The 21,242-nt window shown below is 35.9% G+C and overlaps 1 protein-coding gene across 1 annotated transcript in view; it reads right to left on the reverse strand.

Moving 5' to 3' along the window:
- kif4 (kinesin family member 4) overlaps positions 1-21,242 on the reverse strand; it is a 154,235-nt gene that overhangs the window by 97,027 nt on the left and 35,966 nt on the right. The window contains exons 7-13 of the mRNA XM_026242831.1: positions 20,950-21,044; positions 7,305-7,424; positions 6,741-6,916; positions 6,529-6,590; positions 802-934; positions 456-514; positions 249-354 (exon numbers count right to left, since the gene is read on the reverse strand). Of these exons, the coding sequence (XP_026098616.1) occupies positions 249-354; positions 456-514; positions 802-934; positions 6,529-6,590; positions 6,741-6,916; positions 7,305-7,424; positions 20,950-21,044 (751 nt within the window). The remainder of the gene's footprint in view (positions 1-248; positions 355-455; positions 515-801; positions 935-6,528; positions 6,591-6,740; positions 6,917-7,304; positions 7,425-20,949; positions 21,045-21,242) is intronic.

Raw genomic sequence — 21,242 nt, forward strand, 5'->3', positions numbered from 1 at the left:
CTATCCTTTGATTAATAATGGCTGTCTCACTTCATATTTCTGCAATCATATTCATTTTAATCTAAACATGAATTTAGGGTGATAAACATGACTGACTATGGGGAGCTACTGATTACATGGACTCCCACATCATTTGAACTGGAAGTCCTATTCCAGTCTTCCAAAAAAAATAATTAATTAAATGTTGAGTAAATAATTAAAAACAAAATACATTCTCCACCAAATCCCAGAAATTCCAGTTCTATTACCTGCAGTTCTTTGATAAGCTTCTGAAGGTTCCCGATCACCTCTATATTCTCCTTCAGTTCCTGGTCTTCTAGGGTTTCCACAATCTTCTGTAGGTCCACCTTACACCTGAAACAGTGAAAAACCTTTTCATTACTGAGATTTTGTTCAGATTTCTAAACATTCTTGAACCTCACCGGTCCACAGGTTGGAAAAATATTGATACATACGCTGCATGTTGCCTTAACTCCTCCAGCTTACTTTGCAGTTTCTCATTTGTCTGCTCCATCTAAAACAACAGCCAAACAATTAATCAAAAAGTAAGAAAAATTGTTTAACCATACAATATAGAAATGTGATGGCAAAAATAGCCAAAGCTTTTGTATTGCCAAACATAAATCACACCAGAATCAAGGTCAATGATGGGTGAATGAACAGTGATTAAACTGTATTTAGAAATTTTTTATTTTACCAGCAAACCATGCAGAACATTGGTCATTTTGAGCATCAAACACAGATAATGAATAAACTAACATTCCCTTAACCACACAGATGATGATTTCCCAAAAGTCCTACCATGATGATCCTTTCAAACATGAGAGCCGTCTGTCCTACAGCCTCACTCAGTTCTCGACTCAGCTTGCCGTTTTCACCTTGCAAACAGCGATTCTGCTCCAGGATGTTTGACACATTCTCTGCTGGCTCAGACCTACAAATCAAACACATCTTGATGAATTAATCTAATGATTTGAAAACATATGACTACAAAAGTCAATCAATAAACCATGTGAGCAACAACACTATAGTGCAATCACTCCCTGGTGGTTTTAGTAAAATATTGCATGGTGGGCAAATGCATTTATGCCGGTAAAAAAAATAAAAAAAATAAAAATGGTGATGGTGATGGTGGACGTCATGTTGCTGATAACAGATATTGTGTAAGCCTGTTGCCATGATCTGTTTTAGGCTTAAAGTATCATTACTTTTATAAGTTATCCTAATGAGGTTTTTAAAGTTACATTCTAATATCATGGAGATTCATTCCTACAGTTTATGAATGGCGAGAATGAGAAAGTGCGTGAGCTAACCTGCATGTTTTTGGATTGTGGGGGAAATGGAAGATTTGAACTCTGATATGATAAACATTTAATATAGCTGTAAATGTATCTTAGCTTAGTTTAAAGGTGGAAAAATATTTATTTGCCATGCAGGCCACATTGCGAGTAAAATATTATTATTATTGTTATGTAATTTATAGACGCCTTTCATGGCACTCAAGGAAACCTCACTTGAATTATCTTGAATACATTGCAGCTGAAAAATGACACTTGTTCAGCAGTGTGTGTGTGTGTGTACATAAAGCAATGATCACACACAATTTCTTCCATGTTTTAATTTTAATAGTAAAAAAAAAAGTTTAATGTTTACTCATTTTAAGACAAATTAAATGTTTTATGCCTTTATTTGATAACCAGATACACAACAGAATTTCTGAGGAAAAAGAAAACATTTAATAAGGCTATTTGAAGAAAAAATGTGAATGAATTAAGTTGTTTTTATGCATTCAAATAATTAGACATGCTACAACACAGAATTTGGTATAAAACAATAAAAAATATGGTGAAAAAATTTCATAGGTCCCTAACCATGTCATTTTTTTCAAACTTTAAATAAACAGATGTGACATTGTAGAAGTTCCATGATTTTAATTACTTAGACTTGCTTCTGATAAAATGTAATTTAACAAATAAAAAGGATTTTAGAAAATTCTGAAAGGAACTTAGGAAAAAAATAAAACATTTCATAGGGCCCTATATTTAAAGCTGCGGTAGGTAACTTTTGATGCTCTAGCGGTTAATAAACAGAACTGCTTGCGTCTTGCGGAAGAACATCGTAGCCGGAACTACTTCAGCTGATTCAGGACAAGCTAAAAACACGGTTTGGAAAATGGATTCATGGTGTACTCGCTTATTATATACATTTTTTTAAATTTTGAACACAAAAAAAGTTACGGACCGCAGCTCTGATGGTTGGTTTCTTACCGGAGCGGTCCGTAACTGAAAATGGCAATATGACCACTGGGAGGAGCCAGAGGAGCTTGATTTTTTCACAGATTATCGGTCTCATATTCTACTGTCAGGACATAATGACAGGTTTAACAAATATATAAAAAAATATATTTTTACAAAAGTAACCTACTGCAGCTTTAACACACGATTACAATATGGTTTGTATGTTATTTTAATGAGATTTGGGGTGTTTTCTTAACAATAAAGAAAGTTTACATGAGAAATACCTAGCTGGTCTAAATAGGTTATTACAACTTGATGCTGGATTGAAGTAAATCGAATATTAAGTAAAACTTACTATTAATTTTATAAAATATCTTAGCTTAGTGCTATTGTTAGCTAAAGCACCTGTTACCCTGTTGCGATTGCATTTCATGATGTATCAGAAGAATTTACGCAAGGTTAAGAAAATATTTTGTTTTCTAGAAAGACACTTTAAGTGGATAAATGTATATTGGATCAAAGCAATGTGGACCAGGATAATATAAGGAGTGGATAAAGATTTTCAGTCTCTTGAAATGTTTAACAACCTAATGTTATACGTTCACCTATACAAAAGGGCCCCTTTAAGCTGGTTTGTTTCATTTAAGTTCATTTTCAACAGATTTGTTTTTGTAAAATGTAATGTCATTTTCTTTAATCATTTAGTTATTATAGCATCTTAAATATGTTGCGTGTAAAAAGAAAAAAATTGTTTCCGCCAGTTAAAGGGTGGATACATTGTGTGCACATGACCAGGATGGTACAATTTCCGCCTCATTTTGGGCCAGGAAAAACTCTGTAGTGTACTGTATATATGAAAAAGATCCAAGGGATATGAAGGAGCAAAGTTGTTGAGTGGTTTGTAGGTTAAAAGTAACATTTTCCAATTTAGAGTGAATTTAACTAGGAACTAGTGCAAATTTTGTAGAACAGGAGAGATGTGTTCAGAGTTGGTAATAGCTTGAGTAGCGGCATTTTGTACCAACTCTAGTTTGTGAAGTGATTTGGAAGGAAGTCCATAAAACAGCATTACAATAGTTGATTCGTGATGTAACAAGAGCGTGCACAAGAGAAGCAATACTTGACAGGGTCCAGGCGATTGATATTACTAATATGAAAGTAGTGTTGTCAAAAGACCCGGTACTTCGGTACCAAGTCAGCACTAAAAAAAAAATTTTATGGTTCTTGATCTGAGAGGTGAATAGATGCGTTCTCTTCTTAAAAGCACTGAGACGTGGCGACCTCAAAAGGATGAAACCAGAGTATGTGAGAGGAGTGGAGCAGCAATAATTTCATTTAAATGAAACTTGCATTTTAATATGCTTGTCTCTATGTGAATAAATGAATAGCAGAGACGTGCGGGTTTGTTTACTACATAGACTGAAGCGCGTGACACTTGCAGTAATTTCAGCATCTGCCATCTCAATGAGGAAATAAATACATAAACAACATCACCAGAACTGTTCTGAGCCACTTCACAAGCATTTTACAGTTTCATTTGAGTAAAACCAGTGTCAATTTAAAGGTATTCACGGTAACCCTTCAAAATAAAAGTTCATTTTTACATAAAAGCGTTGTGCTAGATATACTACCATTATATAGTAGAATGTATGTGATACTGCTACTACTGTTGAAAAAATTAATAAAACTATTATAATAATAATAATAATAATAATAATAATAATAATAATAACAACTATAATTTTAATAGCAAATCCCCTTTATTTAGCAAAATATAAAATGTTTAAATTTCATTAAAAGACAAATTAAATTTGGGTGAAACTTGTTTACTGTTTTTCATAATTATATTACTTGTAGAATTGTTCTTGTAATAAGTATAACAATTGTAAATAACTATAAAGAATGACATTTACTTTTTTTTTATTTTTATTGGCGTATTTTTGTGTTTTGCTTTGGTACAGTACTCTCAGAGAGAGATTGTGGTCACTGCACCACCCGGCCAGGCAGCTCACCTCGCTCCTGTAGTTTGTTTCACCTCTGTTGCTAATGAGACCCAACACAGTCCTGTCATCCGCAAACTTAATGAAGAGGTTGAAGTTGTGTGACGGTGTGCAGTCGTGGGTCAGCGGAGAGAAGAGGAGAGGGCTCAGCACGCATCCTTGGGGGGGCCCCAGTGTTCAGTGTGATGGTGCTGGATGTGTTCCTGCCAAGCCGTACTGCCTGAGGTCTAGGGATGTCACTTTTTACTCGATGTTCGAAAAATGCATTCGAACATGGCGTAAAATATCTGTAATCGAACTATAAATAAAATATCCAGTTTTTAAAATGCCATGTGTAGATCATTTTTTACAGTCTATGATTAGACTGTTTGTTTTTTTATTTTATTCTTTGCCATCTTATCCAGTAGAGGGCACTCTAGACGTATTGTAGCATAGGCCAATGACCAAATCAAGCGAATAATAGCTAGTAGCCAGGCACGTCTGTGTGCTCCGGAAGGGTGTTCTCCACCGTGGGGAACATTGTAAATAAAAAGAGAGTTGATAGACTGGATATTTCTTGCAAACAATATTAATTAATGAATTAGGCTAGGCTAAAATGCCTTACTCCTGCTGCTGTTAAAGCTGTCACGTTATCGTTTGTGCCTGTTCTGAATCGTTTTTTTTTTTTTTCATTTTTCCATCCAGCCTAATGTTGTGGGATATGCATAGTGGCACTTCATATAAATTTATATTCTAAGTTGATAACCTGGTGTTTCAAACATTAAGTAAAAAATAATAATAATCCAGATAGTCCAGATTATTTCCATTATAGGCGCGCTGTATGCGTGCTCATGATGGAAGCAACGCTCTCGTTTTTTTTACAGGCGCGTCCGCACCGCATAGTTAAAAACATCACAACTTTTCAGATAGCAGGTCAAGTCAAGTCAATGTGACAAGAACTAACCAATCAGCTTCACCCTTTCCATAACAACGTTGAAAACTCAGCCAAGATTATACATTGCATGATATTCGATATCCGTTCGAATTAGATTTTTCTCAAAAGTGACAGCCCTACTGAGGTCTTCAAGTCAGACAGTGTAACAGCCAGTTGCACAGCAAAGTGTTGACCCCCCGCTGGACCAGTTTGTGGATGAACTGAAATCTATGAACAGCATTCTGATGTACGAGTATTTTTTTCTCTAGATGTGTGAGTGCTGAGTGAAGGGGTAGTGGCAATGGCATCATCGGTTGAGCAGTATGCACACTGGAAGGGGTCCGGGGGGGGATGGGGGTTGAGTTCCACTGCACAGTCTCTCAGTACACGCCCAGGAATGTTGTCAGGACCCGGAGCTTTGCTTGCATTGATCTTGCTGAGGGATCATCACCTGGTTGCCAGGAGGAGGTGGAGTCTTCTGTGCAGTGGTGTTTTGTTTTGTGCTTCAAAACAAGTGAAGGTGGCGTTCGGCTCATTCAGCAGGGAGATGGTGCCATCACAGGTCCGCGGTGGGGGTTTGTAGTTTGTAATGATCTATATGGTCTGTATGGTCATCGAGCAGAAGCTCACGGCTGTCTGCATCCTTAAATACAGGTAGACCCAATGAAGACGTACAAAAATACTGCCACTCACAAAACAATATGTTTTTGTGTTTTGCTTTTGTACCGAGAACCATGGATTTTCAATGGTATTGGTGCCGAAATACCATTCTTTCTTTCATTTCATTCAACACTATATGAAAGAATGCAGAACGGGTGACAAAGTGAAAGTGACGTGACATTCAGCCAAGTATGGTGACCCATACTCAGAATTTGTGCTCTGCATTTAACCCATCCGAAGTGCACACACACAGAGCAGTGAACACACACACACACACTGTGAGCAAACACCAGGAGCAGTGGGCAGCAGTGGGCAGCCATTTATGCTGCGGCGCCCAGGGAGCAGTTGGGGGTTCGATGCCTTGCTCAAGGACACCTAAGTCGTGGTATTGAAGGTGAGAGAGAGTACTGTACATGCACTCCCCCCACCCACAATTCCTGCCGGCCCGGGACTCGAACTCACAACCTTTCGATTGGGAGTCGGACTCTCTAACCATTAGGCCACGACTTCCCACTACCAACACTGTTAATATGAGCTTCAGATGAGTTTTATCAGGGATGATATCCAAAATTTTAACCTGATTAGAAAGAGGAACAGGACAATTGAGCCTCGTCACTGAATTTCAGTAAGATACACATCTTTCACGTTTCAATGAATCAACAAAGCAGTATATCCACACTTCCCCCACAAATAAAAATCTTAAATGAAAAGGCCATACCCTGTCAGCACAGGTGCAACACCTCCACGGGCATGCAGGAGCATCACCTGAAGCTCTTGCACCTGTGTTTATCACAAAAAAGAAAAAAAGCAGAAATTAAAATCACCCAAAAGTATTAACTCCGCATTCTACTTGATTTTAAATAACCAGTCATTTAACCAGTTAATTGAAAAGCACCCATTAGACCCAAAAAAAACAAATAGACTTAGTACCTGCTGTCTTAGTCGTTTCATTTCTACTGCACGTGGATCAACATTGAGAACAGGCTTATTCTTAATTTTACGGGCACGGTCAGCATAGCGCAACGTGTTGAGAGTCTCCTCAATGTTGGAGTCTGCTGGACTAACACAAGCAATCATCAAGGTGTGGCTGTTTCCTCCAAGAGAGTCTGCAAAGATGGTTTGTAAAGAATTTCATGAGCAAAAATATAAAATGCACACACCACTAACAAAAACTAAATTAACAAAACTAAAAAATACATTTAGCCAGTTTCACCATTGCTGCTGAATTGAAAACAAACCCATTCCTACTCCAACCTTCAGCATTTTACGCTGCTCAATCTTTCAAAGCAGCTTTACAGGAAAGAAAAATAGCAGCAACATGATTTAAAAGGTTAAAAAGCAAACATTGTGTTGGCCTGACAAAGCCTTGTATATAAAATGAAAATAGTTCGAATAATTTGAAGTTTATTCTGTAAAGGCTCTCACTCACTGCTATGAGGTCCATTGAAAAAGTGATTTATAGAAAAAGGACTTCATGGACTGAATAAATCTTACCCTGTAAGAGGCGTGTCAGTTTGGAATCCCTGTATGGCACAAAGGTCCCCTTTTTGCTTTCATCACCAAGTGCACTGATCACATTCCCCAAAGACAGTAGTCCACGGTTAATGCTGATTCCTGTAGTACAAATCAAGTCTTCAAGTCAGGTCCTTAAGCAAAAAGCTAAAATTTAATTTCCAAATCCATGGACTTTCTTAAAAGGAACACAAATCCTGGCCACACTTTAATATAATGCAAATTAGAGGTCAACTGATTGATCTGTTTTGACCTAAGTACAAGTCGCATCAGTGCAAAAATACGTCATAACGAGGAAAAAAACATAAGTCACACTGGACTATAAATCGCATTTATTTAGAACCAAGAGAAAACATTACCGTCTACAGCCACGAGAGGTCAAATTAACAAATCGCACCTGACTATGTCGCAGGACCAGCCAAACTATGAAAAAAAAAAGTGTGACTTATAGTCCGGAAAATACGGTAACTGGGACAATAGTTGATTGGTGGAACTATCTTCCATAATCGTTTTCCAGGTTGCATCCTTTGCTGGAGTGGTCAAGATGGTCCACTGTCAATGTACAGTAATAGAGCGGCATCTAGAGGCGGAATCACTGACACCACGTGCTGCTTGTTTTGACATGAGCAGGGTTTCTGCAGGGTTTTTAAGCTCAAATTTAAGAACTTAAGACCTGCATAAATAAAATTAATATCATATGATCGGGGTTGGGCAATGGCTATAGTACCATATTAAACTGTAAAATGCATAATTCGTCTTTTAAATTAACGATCAATCAATCGATTAATCGTTAACATTAATGCTGCAAAATTTGAGGAAATTTTACTTTGATGACTGTTTCCTATCCTGAGACCACTGAACGTGCCTCTTTAAATAGTTTTGTGGTGCTCGTTGTTGTATTTTAAAACATAATTGCAATGTTTTCAACTGACATTATAGCATTTAAAATAAAATGATCCCAAACGTATCTGTGGGACGTGTGTGGCTGTGCTACGCAGTAAGTGAACCGCTTCCACTGGCGCTGCTGCAGCAAAACACAATGTTGCTCACATGAAATCTTTTTATGTAATTATTATGACCTGTACTTAATTTGATCCTGCTGGATTTCTGTTCTGGAAAATGTCAGATGTTGAAATTTTGTGTTCCGGCAGGCCTACTTGTTTTTCAAAATCCGGCATTTACAATGCATTAGATTGTGACCGTGCGTGTGTGTATGCGTGCACACAAGGACCAGTGTGGCACTGGATAGATTTATTTGGAGGTTATTGCTCATGTCTCATTCAGCACAAATTAGGGATATCAAGGATTAATCAATGATCGATTAATTGTCGATAAGAGATGCAATCGATTAAAATTATCGATGGTCAGTTAAACGATTTAATGTTGGGCTGCGTAACTCATGCGCAAAACACGTACGAGCGGCCGTGAGTGACGTGACTGTATATAAAAGCATCATTCATTCATAATGTACAAATTAGGCTTTTAATGTAATTTAAACTTACATTAAAAGGAGTGCAGTATTATTTATATTATATGAATTATGTGTTATATTATTCAAAAGAAATTGTGGTTTACTTTGCATCGGAGCATTAAAAGTGGTAGCCTATTTTAGGGGGGTAGGCTACATGGATTAATATGCAATGTCAATATTGTCATATATTATGCCTGTATTTTAATTTAGATTTTAAAATTCCTTTAATGCTGTGGTAGGGAACTTTTGACGCTCTAGCGGTTAATAAACAGCACTGCTTGCTTCTTGTTCTCATTATAATCAACAAAATGCACACGATGTAAAAAAATAACTTTATTAATTGACTTAAGTGATTTTAAAGGGAGCCTTCTTTACTTGCTTTTAGTGCTGGGCGACAGCATATGGCAGGGGCGGGCTGGCCATCTAGAGCACCGGGATTTTCCCGGTAGGCTGCTGGCGAATGCGGGCCGACCCACCCGGTACACAAATGTGTATACACACACACATGTACATACACACACTTTTTAAATAACGGAAATCACAATATTACATATATTTTCTACGCAAATGGATGAACAAATTCAACAAATAAAAAACAGATGCAATATGGATAAATGACAAAGCTTGGATCATTATCAGACATATTTTGCAAATAATATGATCACTGATCATAATCTAGATGTGCTGTGTTTGACAGAAACCTGGCTAAAACCTGATGATTACATTATTTTAAATGAGTCCACCACCCAAGATTACTGTTATAAACATGAGCCCCGTCTAAAAGGCAAAGGGGGAGGTGTTGCTTCAATTTATAACAATGTTTTCTGGATTTCTCAGAGGGCAGGCTTCAAGTATAACTAGTTTGAAGTAATGGTGCTTCATACAACATTATCCAGAGAAACAAATGTTAATGATAAATCCCGTTATGTTTTTATTGGCTACTGTATACAGGCCACCAGGGCACCATACAGACTTTATTAAAGAGTTTGGTGATTTTACATCCGAGTTAGATCTGGCTGCAGATAAAGTTTTAATAGTTGGTGATTTTAATATCCATGTTGACAATGAAAAAGATGCATTGGGATCAGCATTTATAGACGTTTCAGGACCTACTCATTGTAAAAATCATACTCTAGATTTAATACTGTCACATGGAATTGATGTTGATAGTGTTGAAATTATGCAGCCAAGTGATGAGATCTCAGATCGTTATTTAGTTTTGTGCAAACTTCATATAGCCAAAATTGTAAATTCTACTTCTTGTTACAAGTATGGAAGAACCATCACTTCTAGCACAAAAGACTGCTTTTTAAGTTATCTTCCTGATGTATCCAAATTCCTTAGCATATCCAAAACCTCAGAACAAATTGATGATGTAACAGAAACTAAAAAAATAAAAAGCCTCAAGTGTTGACATTTCCCAACACCACAACAGTAATGACTTTATGAACTACTTTCCTTCTAAAATCAATACTATTAGAGATAAAATTGCAACCATTCAGCCGTCAGCTACAGTATCATATCAGACAGTGCACTACAGACCCCCTGACGAACAGTTCCACTCATTCTCTTCTATAGGAGAGGAAGAATTGTATAAACTTGTTAAATCATCTAAACCAACAACCAACAAACCCTATATAATCTAAGCTCCTAAATGAGGTGCTTCCAGAAGTCATAGAGCCAATTCTGACTATTATTAATTCCTCATTGTCATTAGGATATATCCCCAAAAACTTCAAACTGGCTGTTATTAAGCCTCTCATCAAAAAACCACAACTTGACCCCAAAGAACTAGTTATTTATAGACCAATCTCGAATATCCCTTTTCTGTCCAAGATACTAGAAAAGGTGGTATCCTCACAATTATATTCCTTCTTAGAGAAAAATGGTATATGTGAGGATTTCCAGTCAGGATTTAGAACGTATCATAGTACTGAGACTGCTCTCCTTAGAGTTACAAATGATCTGCTCTTATCATCTGATCGTGGGTGTATCTCTCTATTAGTTTTATTGGATCTTAGTGCTGCGTTTGACACAATTGACCAAAACATTATTTTGCATAGACTTGAACACTTTGTTGCCATTAATTGGAATTGCATTAGCATGGTTTAAATTGTACTTATATGACCGCCATCAGTTCCTAGCAGTGAATGAAGATATATCATATCAATCACAAGTGCAGTATGGAGTAACTCAAGGCTCAGTACTAGGGCCGCTACTCTTCATGCTTTATATGTTACCCTTGGGAGATATCATCAGGAAACATGGTGTTAGCTTTCACTGTTATGATGATGATACTCAGCTCTATATTTCTTCGCAGCCCGGTGAAACACACCAATTTGAAAAACTAATAGAATGCATAGTCGATATAAAAACTGGATGACGAGTAATTACTTACTTCTTCATTCTGAAAAAACAGAGGTGTTAATTATAGGACCCAAAAACTCCACTTGTAATAACCTAGAACACTGTCTAAGACTTCATGGTTGCTCTGTCAATTCTTCGTCATCAGTTAGGAACCTAGGTGTGCTATTTGATCGCAATCTTTCCTTAGAAAGCCACGTTTCTAGCATTTGTAAAACTGCATTTTTCCATCTCAAAAATATATCTCAATTACGGCCTATGCTCTCAATGTCAAATGCAGAAATGTTCATCCATGCATTTATGACCTCAAGGTAAGATTATTGTAATGCTTTATTGGGTGGTTGTTCTGCATGCTTAGTAAACAAACTACAGCTAGTCCAAAATGCAGCAGCAAGAGTTCTTACTAGAACCAGGAAGTATGACCATATTAGCCCGGTCCTGTCTACACTGCACTGGCTCCCCATCAAACATTGTACAGATTGATTTTAAAATATTGTTCATTACTTATAAAGCCCTGAATGGTTTAGCACCTCAGTATTTGAATGAGCTCCTTTTACATTATAATCCTCTACATCCGCTACGTTCTCAAAACTCAGGCAATTTGATAATACCTAAAATATTAAAATCAACTGCGGGCGGCAGATCCTTTTGGCGCCTAAACTCTGGAATAACCTACCTAACATTGTTCAGGAGGCAGACACACTCTTGCAGTTTAAATCTAGATTAAAGATCCATCTCTTTAACCTGGCATACACATAGCATACTAATATGCTTTTAATATCCAAATCCGCTAAAGGACTTTTAGGCTGCATTAATTAGGTAAACCGGAACCGGGAACACTTCCCGTAATACCCTATGTACTTGCTACATCATTAGAAGAATGGCATCTAAGCTAATATTTGTCTGTTTCTCTCTTATTCCGAGGTCACCGAAGCCACCAGATCCAGTCTGTATCCAGATCAGAGGGTCACTGCAGACCAGATGGTGGATCAGCACCTAGAAAGGACCTCTACATCCCTGAAAGACAGCGGAGACCAGGACAACTAGAGCCCCAGATACAGATCCCCTGTAAAGACCTTGTCTCAGAGGACCACCAGGACAAGACCATAGGAAACAGATGATTCTTCTGCACAATCTGACTTTGCTGCAGCCTGGAATCGAACTACTGGTTTCATCTGGTCAGAGGAGAACTGGCCCCCCAACTGAGCCTGGTTTCTCCCAAGGTTTTTTTCTCCATTCTGTCACCGATGGAGTTTCGATTCCTTGCAGCTGTCGCCTCTGGCTTTTTTAGTTGGGGTCACTTCATCTACAGCGATATCGTTGACTTGATTGCAAATAAATGCACAGACACTATTTAACTGAACAGAGATGACATCACTGAATTCAATGAACTGCCTTTAACTGTCATTTTGCATTATTGACACACTGTTTTCCTAATGAATGTTGTTCAGTTGCTTTGATGCAATGTATTTTGTTTAAAGCGCTATATAAATAAAGGTGACTTGACTTGACTATTAATAAGTAATTAAAATGTCTAATTTTTCACAATTATTAGGCTTCCTCTGCATGTGCTTTGTGGCAAACTTAATGCATGTGCTTGAGCGCGGAATATATTAAGACTTGATTATGTAAATTTTATATAAACCTCTGATTAGTTGAATAGAACAAATGAACGAATGGAACTAGAAAAATCTTACGTGGGGGCAGACTATTTTTTTAGTCTATAACCAAAAGAACAGTCCTATATAAGACTCTCATAAGACTGCCCATATGAAAGAGCAAGAGATTAACACCTTTATCTCGACCCCCACAAGCCATACATAACTACCGCAAAAAACCCAACCACTTCCAGATGAACAAAATTCGGTCTGTTTTTTGGTTGAAGGAACGATGTGTTTTCATGTTACTGATTTGAAACATGCCTGTACTCAGCAGCACTACTCTTTGTATTCATTATTTTCTCGCAGCCCATATTATTATTTTCACAAGACCATAATGATAATAACAAATTATCAATTGATAATTAATCATTTTATTCACTTAACCACAGTGACAGAGGGACAGAGTGACATCAGATGTATGATAGTTTTTTAATTTTCTATCATCCATATAGTGTTTGTATAGTCATGAAACTATGCATATTTCCTCAGAATGACTTGTCTTCTGTGTGTAAATTTTTTTGAAGTGTTTAGAAGCTGCACTTTAAAAAAATTTAAGACATTTACTGGTTACTTTTTTACTGTTATTTAAAAAAATCACCACGACAAAACCATTCAAGCTATCCAAAATTCATTCGCACCTGTTCTGGAAGATAAATTCTTTAAACAGTGGTAAAAGAGGATGTGGTGCTGAACCTTCAAGAGTCACTCAAAACATATCTGTCCATAAAGCCTATAAAGAATTATTCTTAATATACAGTTCACAATACTTCAGCTTGTTATTCTAATTAAGTGAGGGTCATTTTATCAGTAAAATACATAAAATTGATATTATTTTTCTTTGAAAGATTTCTATAAATGGTTTAAATCATACTTGTTTCTACAATAATTATTTAAAAGTAATCCTATAGCTCCATCTGGTGGCCATTATTGGTACTAAGAATTGCAAGCTTGATTTACAAGTTATGATAGTTTTAATTTTATGCTGGCTCTTGAAAATGATAAAGCTATGAAACTTACTGTGCTTCCTTCAAATGATGACTTCTACGTATATAAAAAATTATGAAGAGTTGGAATGAAAAATGTTAAAGATATAGTAAAATAACTATTGAATTTTTTTTTATGTTACTTTAATAAATCACTATGGCCACACCATTTAAGGTATCCTAAACCCATTCGCAATTTAACATCTTCAGTATATTGGCTTCATGTTAAAAAAGTTTGGTGTGAACTACTTGTGTCTTCTTGGAGGAGTATGAATTCATTTACAGGCTGATTTTATAATAAATCCACAATAACATTTCTGAGTTCTGTATCAATCTGTGTTGTTGTTTGTTTATTTTTATTTTTTTATTTTTCATAGGAAGATAACTGACTCTTTACTCTCCTTTTTAATAAATGTGCTTATAAACCAAGAACAAGCTATTTATAGCTGTATTTATAAACTGCTTACTACTGACTATTAATATTGGGACAAGGCTTTATAAAGCATGAACTGACTATTTACTTTTTGAGTCTGAAATTATTATTTGCAGCACAAATAAGGTTTTTAGGATTTTTAAAACTGTCAGAAAAGGATAAGGCCTAAGATTTCTATGTGAGTGGCTAAATTTATTTGTTTTTATAACTATAATGCATAAACTATGAAATTATACAAAATGTATAAAAAAAAAAAAGTACAACAGTTATTGTTTTCCAATGTTTTTTATTTATTTATTTATTTATTTATTGGATTTACATTTCAAAAAATTAGCCTACTGCAATCATTCTAAACAGCTTGAATAAAACCTGTCAATATTTATTATAGACCACTGTAACTGTGTATAATCTAACAAACAAGTTTATTATGAAAATAAAAGTGTGTACACCAGATAAATTGGAAGATAAAGAAATTGTTAACAATAGTATAATAGAGCATGTTTTAGGTTTTTAGGCATTTAGATGCAGAAATGGACAAATCAAATGTAAAATAAAATGTAATTGATTTAATTAAATATAGATTAATTCTTGTTAGACCAAAATAATACGTACACACATTAAAAAAAGCAGCCAAGATGAATGAGTTTCATTTTTTATATAGATTAAAATTGAAGACAGAAGCAGCTGGTATATGCGGTCACTTAATATTAAAATCCAGTAGATCCACTTCAGATTTATTTCTCAGTTTATGTTCACGTGGCTGTTTTCGTTTATATTTGCCAAGCTATTATGTATTTTGAAATAATCTTGTCCATTATGTGTTTGTTCTTACGACGAAAAGCAGAATCCTGCAGCTCGAGAGATATGTTATTCTGCCAGTCGCGCTTTCAAATAGTCTTGCACACTTAAACGGGTCACAAACACCTGCATTTAGCTCTTGTTGTGTTATAATGGGTGTATTGTGTGCATTTATGGCAATATTTTATTTTAAAAAGCTCTTAAAACAAGAATAAATTTGTTTGTTTTGAACTTTTGACACTGTACGCACTGATCGGAGCGGTGATTTCAGATAGGCAGCCGCAAATATTTCATTTTCACACAAACAGTTCAAAAACATCTTAATTTAGCTCTTGGTGTGTTCTAATTGGTGAATTGTGTCATATCGTTGCAATACTTTATTTTTAATAGCTATGAAACAAGAATAAACTCGTTTTTTCTGAGCTTTTCTTTCCACACGCTCATGCTCAGAGCGGTGATTCATCTCTCGTGTTTCTCAAGTATCACTGACCACACATCAATTATTAATGAGCCCTGACCTGGTAATAATCATATATGTTGGTTTAGCTTGTCAGTGTTAATTAAATCTAAGTATTTATTTGTATTTTAACCGATTTAAAAGTGAAACTAAAAGAGAGTCTCCTCCCTTTTTGAGATGCCTTTTTTTAGTCCAGGAATTGCACCTGTAGGGGCGCTATTTCTCTCAGACAATGGAAGTCTAAGCACACACACTCAAACAGAGGGACAGAGTGAGATGAGATGTCTGACAGTTTTTATAAATTTTCTGTTATCCATACAGTGTTGTAAAGTCATGAAACTATGCATATTTCCTCAGAATTACTTTTTTTCTGTATGAAAAAAGGTTTTGAAGTGTTTGGACAAAACCGTTCAAGCTATCCAAAATACATTGGCAATTTAAGTTCCTCAATGTTTTGGCATCATGTAGACAAAGTTTGGTGTGTATAGTGTTACTCTTCTCTGAGCAGTATGCATTAATTCACAGCTAAATGTAAAAAAAAAATCCACATTCAAATCAAAATAGCCGACTTCCTGTTGGTCTTAGCGGATAACTGTGAATTAGAAAGTTGTCCGTCTTGATAAGAACAATTTTTGTACCGAGTTTGGTGTCTGTAGCTAAAACCCCCCTACTTTTGACAAAAGGTGGCGCTATAGAGTGCCTCTTCCACGCCCTCTTATAAACTTTTGCCAGTGTCTAGTTATCATAAATACTGATATGTGTTCTGAGTTTGATGAAATTTTAAGCATGTTATATGCCTCAAAATCACCTGAGAAGTATTCCAGTTTGACATGTTGCCACGGCAACAATATCTTAGATATCAATATCCCCCCAGCAGATTTTTATCTGCTGTGTTTTAACATTATTCTGATGAAGTTTGAAGCAAATCAAGTAAAAATAAGATGCTGAATTCAAAGCATTTTGAAAATGACACACTTCCTGCTGCCAGTTGGTGGCGCTATAACTTTGACTCTTAATAGTCACATATATGCGATCAACTTCATACAATGAATAATCGGATGAAGTTTGATTAAAATCAAGAAATGTATGTGGATGGTATTAGACACTTCCTGTTTCTCAATTCTCGCCATAATTTCAACGCCTTGCCACGAGCAAACCGTTCGAGATATCAAAAATCCCATGGCAATTTTTCATCCCCAATGTCCTGAGATCATGTTGACCGAGTTTGGTGGCAATCGAGTAAAAAACCAATGACAAATATTTCCTGTGCCACGCCCGGGTCCCAGCCTCTGCAGGCTCCTTAAGGCCACAGATTCCAAAGTGTGCGCAAATTTTCAAGAGTTTTTGAGTATGTTAAGGACCCCAAAAGCCCCCACAACTTTGACAACAAATATAAATAATAAACCCCAAATAGCCAACTTCCTGTTGGGCGGAGCCTATGATATGCAATACGAAAGTTGTTTGTATTGATGAGTTCTACATGTGTACCGAGTTTCGTACGTCTACGTGCAAGTATGTATGATATATGGCCCTCCATATTCCAGGGGGTGCTGTAGAGTCTATCAGTCTCCGTGTATCAGTCTCTGCCCGGCCCTAATGGCCGCAGTTTCCAATGTGTGTGCCAATTTTCAAGACTTTTTAAGCATGTTAAGGGCCCCAAAAGCCCCCGAAACATTGAAGAAAAATAATAATAATAAATAATAATAATAATAATAATAATAACAAATAATCCTAAGGAAAACAATAGGGCTCTCGCCCTCCAGGCTTGAGCCCTAATAATAATAATAATAATAATAATAATAACAAATATTCCTAAGGAAAACAACAGGGCTCTCGCCCTCCAGACTTGAGCCCTAATAATAAACGGAGCAATTCCAATAGGGTCCTCGCACTGCAGTGCTCGGGCCCTTATTATTTATGTTTGGGGTGCTGTGAGCACGGTGACTGTAGTGTATATCGTAAGTTTGAAAGCGTTTAACTTAAATTACCAATATGAATAAACAGTGCTCATAAACGGCTGCTGAGGTCATATTCTCAAGTGAAGCGAGTTGAGGCCTGGACCCAGAAACAGTGCTTCTTACATCATCACTTAACAACCGAATACTTTCACCACCATTAAAAGGCAACAGCTGCATAAATACACTTTTTTTTACTCCATGTAGTTCTAAGAGCTGAGGTGTACATTGTGATTTTCTGAAATACATTAAGGTAAGTGCACAAAGGTCTCTCTCACACACACTCACTCTCTCTCTCTCTCTCTCTCTCTCTCTCTCTCTCTCTCTTTCTCACCCACACACATACACACTTAATATAATATGCTGTTATACTCCATATAGCTTCATATACAAGTCAGAAACTAAGCTTTTTTTGCACAGGCCTATCTAAAGGGTTAATGGTCCCACCTAGTGATCAACTGTAAAAATAACAAATGTTACCTCTTCCCAACAGGGAAAACCACCAACAACCAAGAATCTCACACACACAAACACTATAATTTGCTGTTATACTCCATATAACTCCATATACAAGCCAGAAACTAAGCCTTTTTTTGCACAGGCCTATTTAACAAGAATTTGTTATGGTCCCACTTAGTGATCAACTGTAAAATTAGCAAATTTTACCTCTTCCCCAGTGTTAATTTTGACAGCAAATTCGGATTTAGTCTTAGTCTTTTGAATAACACACCATTTAGTTTTAGTCACATTTTAGTCATCTGAAATGTTTTAGTCTTAGTCTAGTTTTAGTCGACTAAATATCATAAGAGTTTTAGTCTTAGTCTAGTCTTAAGTCTTTTAGTCTTAGTCTAGTTTTTTTTTAGTAGAACAAAGTCAACTTAGTTGACTTGACTAAATGTTTCCATCAGTCTGTTATGGAATGGTATTTATAAAATAAACATAAGGCCTGCTCTCAATGAAAAATATACATGCTCTCTGAAAAAGATATGCATTCGTCCTGAATGATATGCAATGCATATGACATTCTTTCAAGATGAAGTACAGTATTATTGAAATAGACAACCACCTATATTATATTTGTATTGTATGTTCATTCTATTTCTTTATTTGTGCTATTTACACAAAGTTTAAATTTTTTTAAGTTTGTTTTTGTTCATTTAAAATAGCACTGCATAGTCTTCACTGTAAAATAAAATACACAAAACAAAATGTATTCAGACACCTTCAACGTTTCTTACAATATCACAGTTTATTTGCTGTAGTTTAGAAATTGGTAATAAAATGACAATAACTCAGGGTTAAACTGTGTCAGAACAACAAATTCATCTTGATAATGTCGGATGCAATGCTTAATTTGGTTCAGTCTGTGGTGTGAAAAGGTTGCATTAGCAATTAAAGAAAGAAACACTTAAGCAAAACATGCTCAGGTCCCTAATATTTTATTTTTTTTTTTGTATTTTTTAGTCACTAGTAAAACAATTAATCCATTCTATCGGATTTTTGGATTGACTTTGGATAAATTCTTGTTAAAACTACAAAGTAATTCAATCAAGAGCAGTGAGTGATTTACTTTCATTTTCATACATTAAAGACACTGACAGCAGAGCTAGTAAATTAGGCGCGGTCAATTTAAGAGACAAATGCATCCATTATAAAGATACGAATCTGATTTCTTTCTAACTCTTTACTTTCACTGAAGACATAACTACAGACTTTTTCGAACACACTTTCCAAGACGGGTATTTCGACATATTTAGTATGTATTTGTTGTCGGTATAAAAGCAAGAAGACTTTGAGACGCGTCTCTGCTTGCTCCCTGAACACCAGAACACCGCGTTGCTGAATTGAGCTCTTTCACTTTTCGCTGTATTTGTTCGTTCAGGTGCAGGAGGACGCAAACGTCCTGAAGGAGAGCTCGGTTCGGTGTTGCGCGTGTAACCAGCTGCTCAGTTCAACTTTCCCGCATTGCGGGGCTGAAGCAAACTTGATGTGTTGAATGCTCGGAGCAAGTTATAAAACGTATTCTTAAAAGTATTCTTAAAATACACATTTTTGTTTTAATAAATGCTCATATTAAAACATAGCATTACACATAAGTAGGTACAAAAATAATCAGTGATACATTTACGACCCCATAAAAATTTGTCCCACCTAGTTGGTGTACTTGGTGTAGTACACTACTTGGTGTAGTTCCCTGTATAAACAACTTAACTGTTATGAAAACGTCCTCGAAACTGTGCGAATTTCTGCAAACTCATCTTTGTTCTCTTTTCTGTGTAACTGCTGCTGCGTTTGTTTAGCTGTTGCGCTTGCATTTGCCGGGGCTTTTTAAAATGGCTCGGCTGCTTCTGCATAGATCAACCTACCCTAAAGATTCACTCTGATTGGATCTCTTTTCCATTCGTCCCTCCCATATATTTTCGTCTCATTTTTATTCGTTGACTAAAGTGTCAGTTATATTTAGTCACGTTTTTCGTCATTATATCTGACTTTTTATTTAGTTTTCGTCCGTGAAAAAGGTTAGTTGACGAATATTTTTCGTCATAGTCTTCGTCAACGAAATTAACACTGCTCTTCCCAAAAGGAAAAACCACAAACAATCAAGAATGCATGATTACATGGTTTCATGGCTTTGCAATCAAAAAATTTAGTTATAATGGAAGTCAATGGGGCAAAAACAGCCACCAACAACAAATTAGGGAGAAAAAAATTAAATCTAATGCTGCACAAAAACTAAAAATGCATCAAAGCTAATGTTGCTACTAATCTTTGACATGCCCAAGACTGTTATAAAAAGTAAAAAAATAAAAAATCCAGCCACAATTACTTTTATATTGAAAATAAGTCATTTTGTGTGTTTTTTCCCACCAAATCAGTGACATCATTTATGAACTTAGCAATTAAAAAGTTAAATTCTTGGATTTTTTTAAAACATTTGGTAGTTTTGATCAGGACTGAGGTTGATTAACAGATTTATGCAAAAAAAAAAAAAAGAAAAAAAATATGAATCTGATAATTTTTTACAGCAGTTTAATTGAGTGGATGTTTTCATCCCGAACAACTCGAAAGGGTAGTGAATTTGAACAATCCACAAGGGATACATATACTGTCGGCCACAGATTATGGAAAGTGAAACATAAATATGTAGGGGAGGTTGGATTTATTCACGCACTTTAAAATATTAATTTGAAGCTTCTTTCTTTTCAGATTTTTACAGTTTCATCATAATAGGCTGTATATTAACTTATTGGAAGAAAACCGGTAGTTCTATGTGAAATCAGACATTTGAGCTCCCCCATATAGTCAGATTGGCATAATCAATAACACCCCGCGAATATTCGACTGTTAGATTGGTAGTCAAATCAGGCTCCTCGAATCAAAGCATCGATTTGTAGACTATTCGGGGTCACCCCTAGTAGAGAGCAAAACTATGAACGTTATTCCTTCAAAAAAAAAAAAGGCAATAGCATAAATAAAAAGAATGCATTTTTTAGATTGCACTCACCCTCTTTGAGTCGATCTCCCTCTGCTTTAGTTTTTTTTTGTCTCTCAGATCCAGCGAGATCCACCAAGTGCAATTTGGAGACCATGACATCACTCCTTAAACAAATTTCAGTTTAAATGAAAACCATTTACAATAAGTCTACAGTTATAGCCAAACATTTAACAGTTTTAAAAAGGTCAACCAAAAACATTATTAGTTAACAAATTATCAATTTATTTCATTAGCACCTTATTGCGTCAAAAATGCTTAAGTTTTCTTGTAAACATTTTTCAGTCACCAACAACTGCATATGT

Source organism: Carassius auratus, unplaced genomic scaffold (genome assembly GCF_003368295.1).
Source record: "Carassius auratus strain Wakin unplaced genomic scaffold, ASM336829v1 scaf_tig00002276, whole genome shotgun sequence".
Taxonomy (NCBI): domain Eukaryota; kingdom Metazoa; phylum Chordata; class Actinopteri; order Cypriniformes; family Cyprinidae; genus Carassius; species Carassius auratus.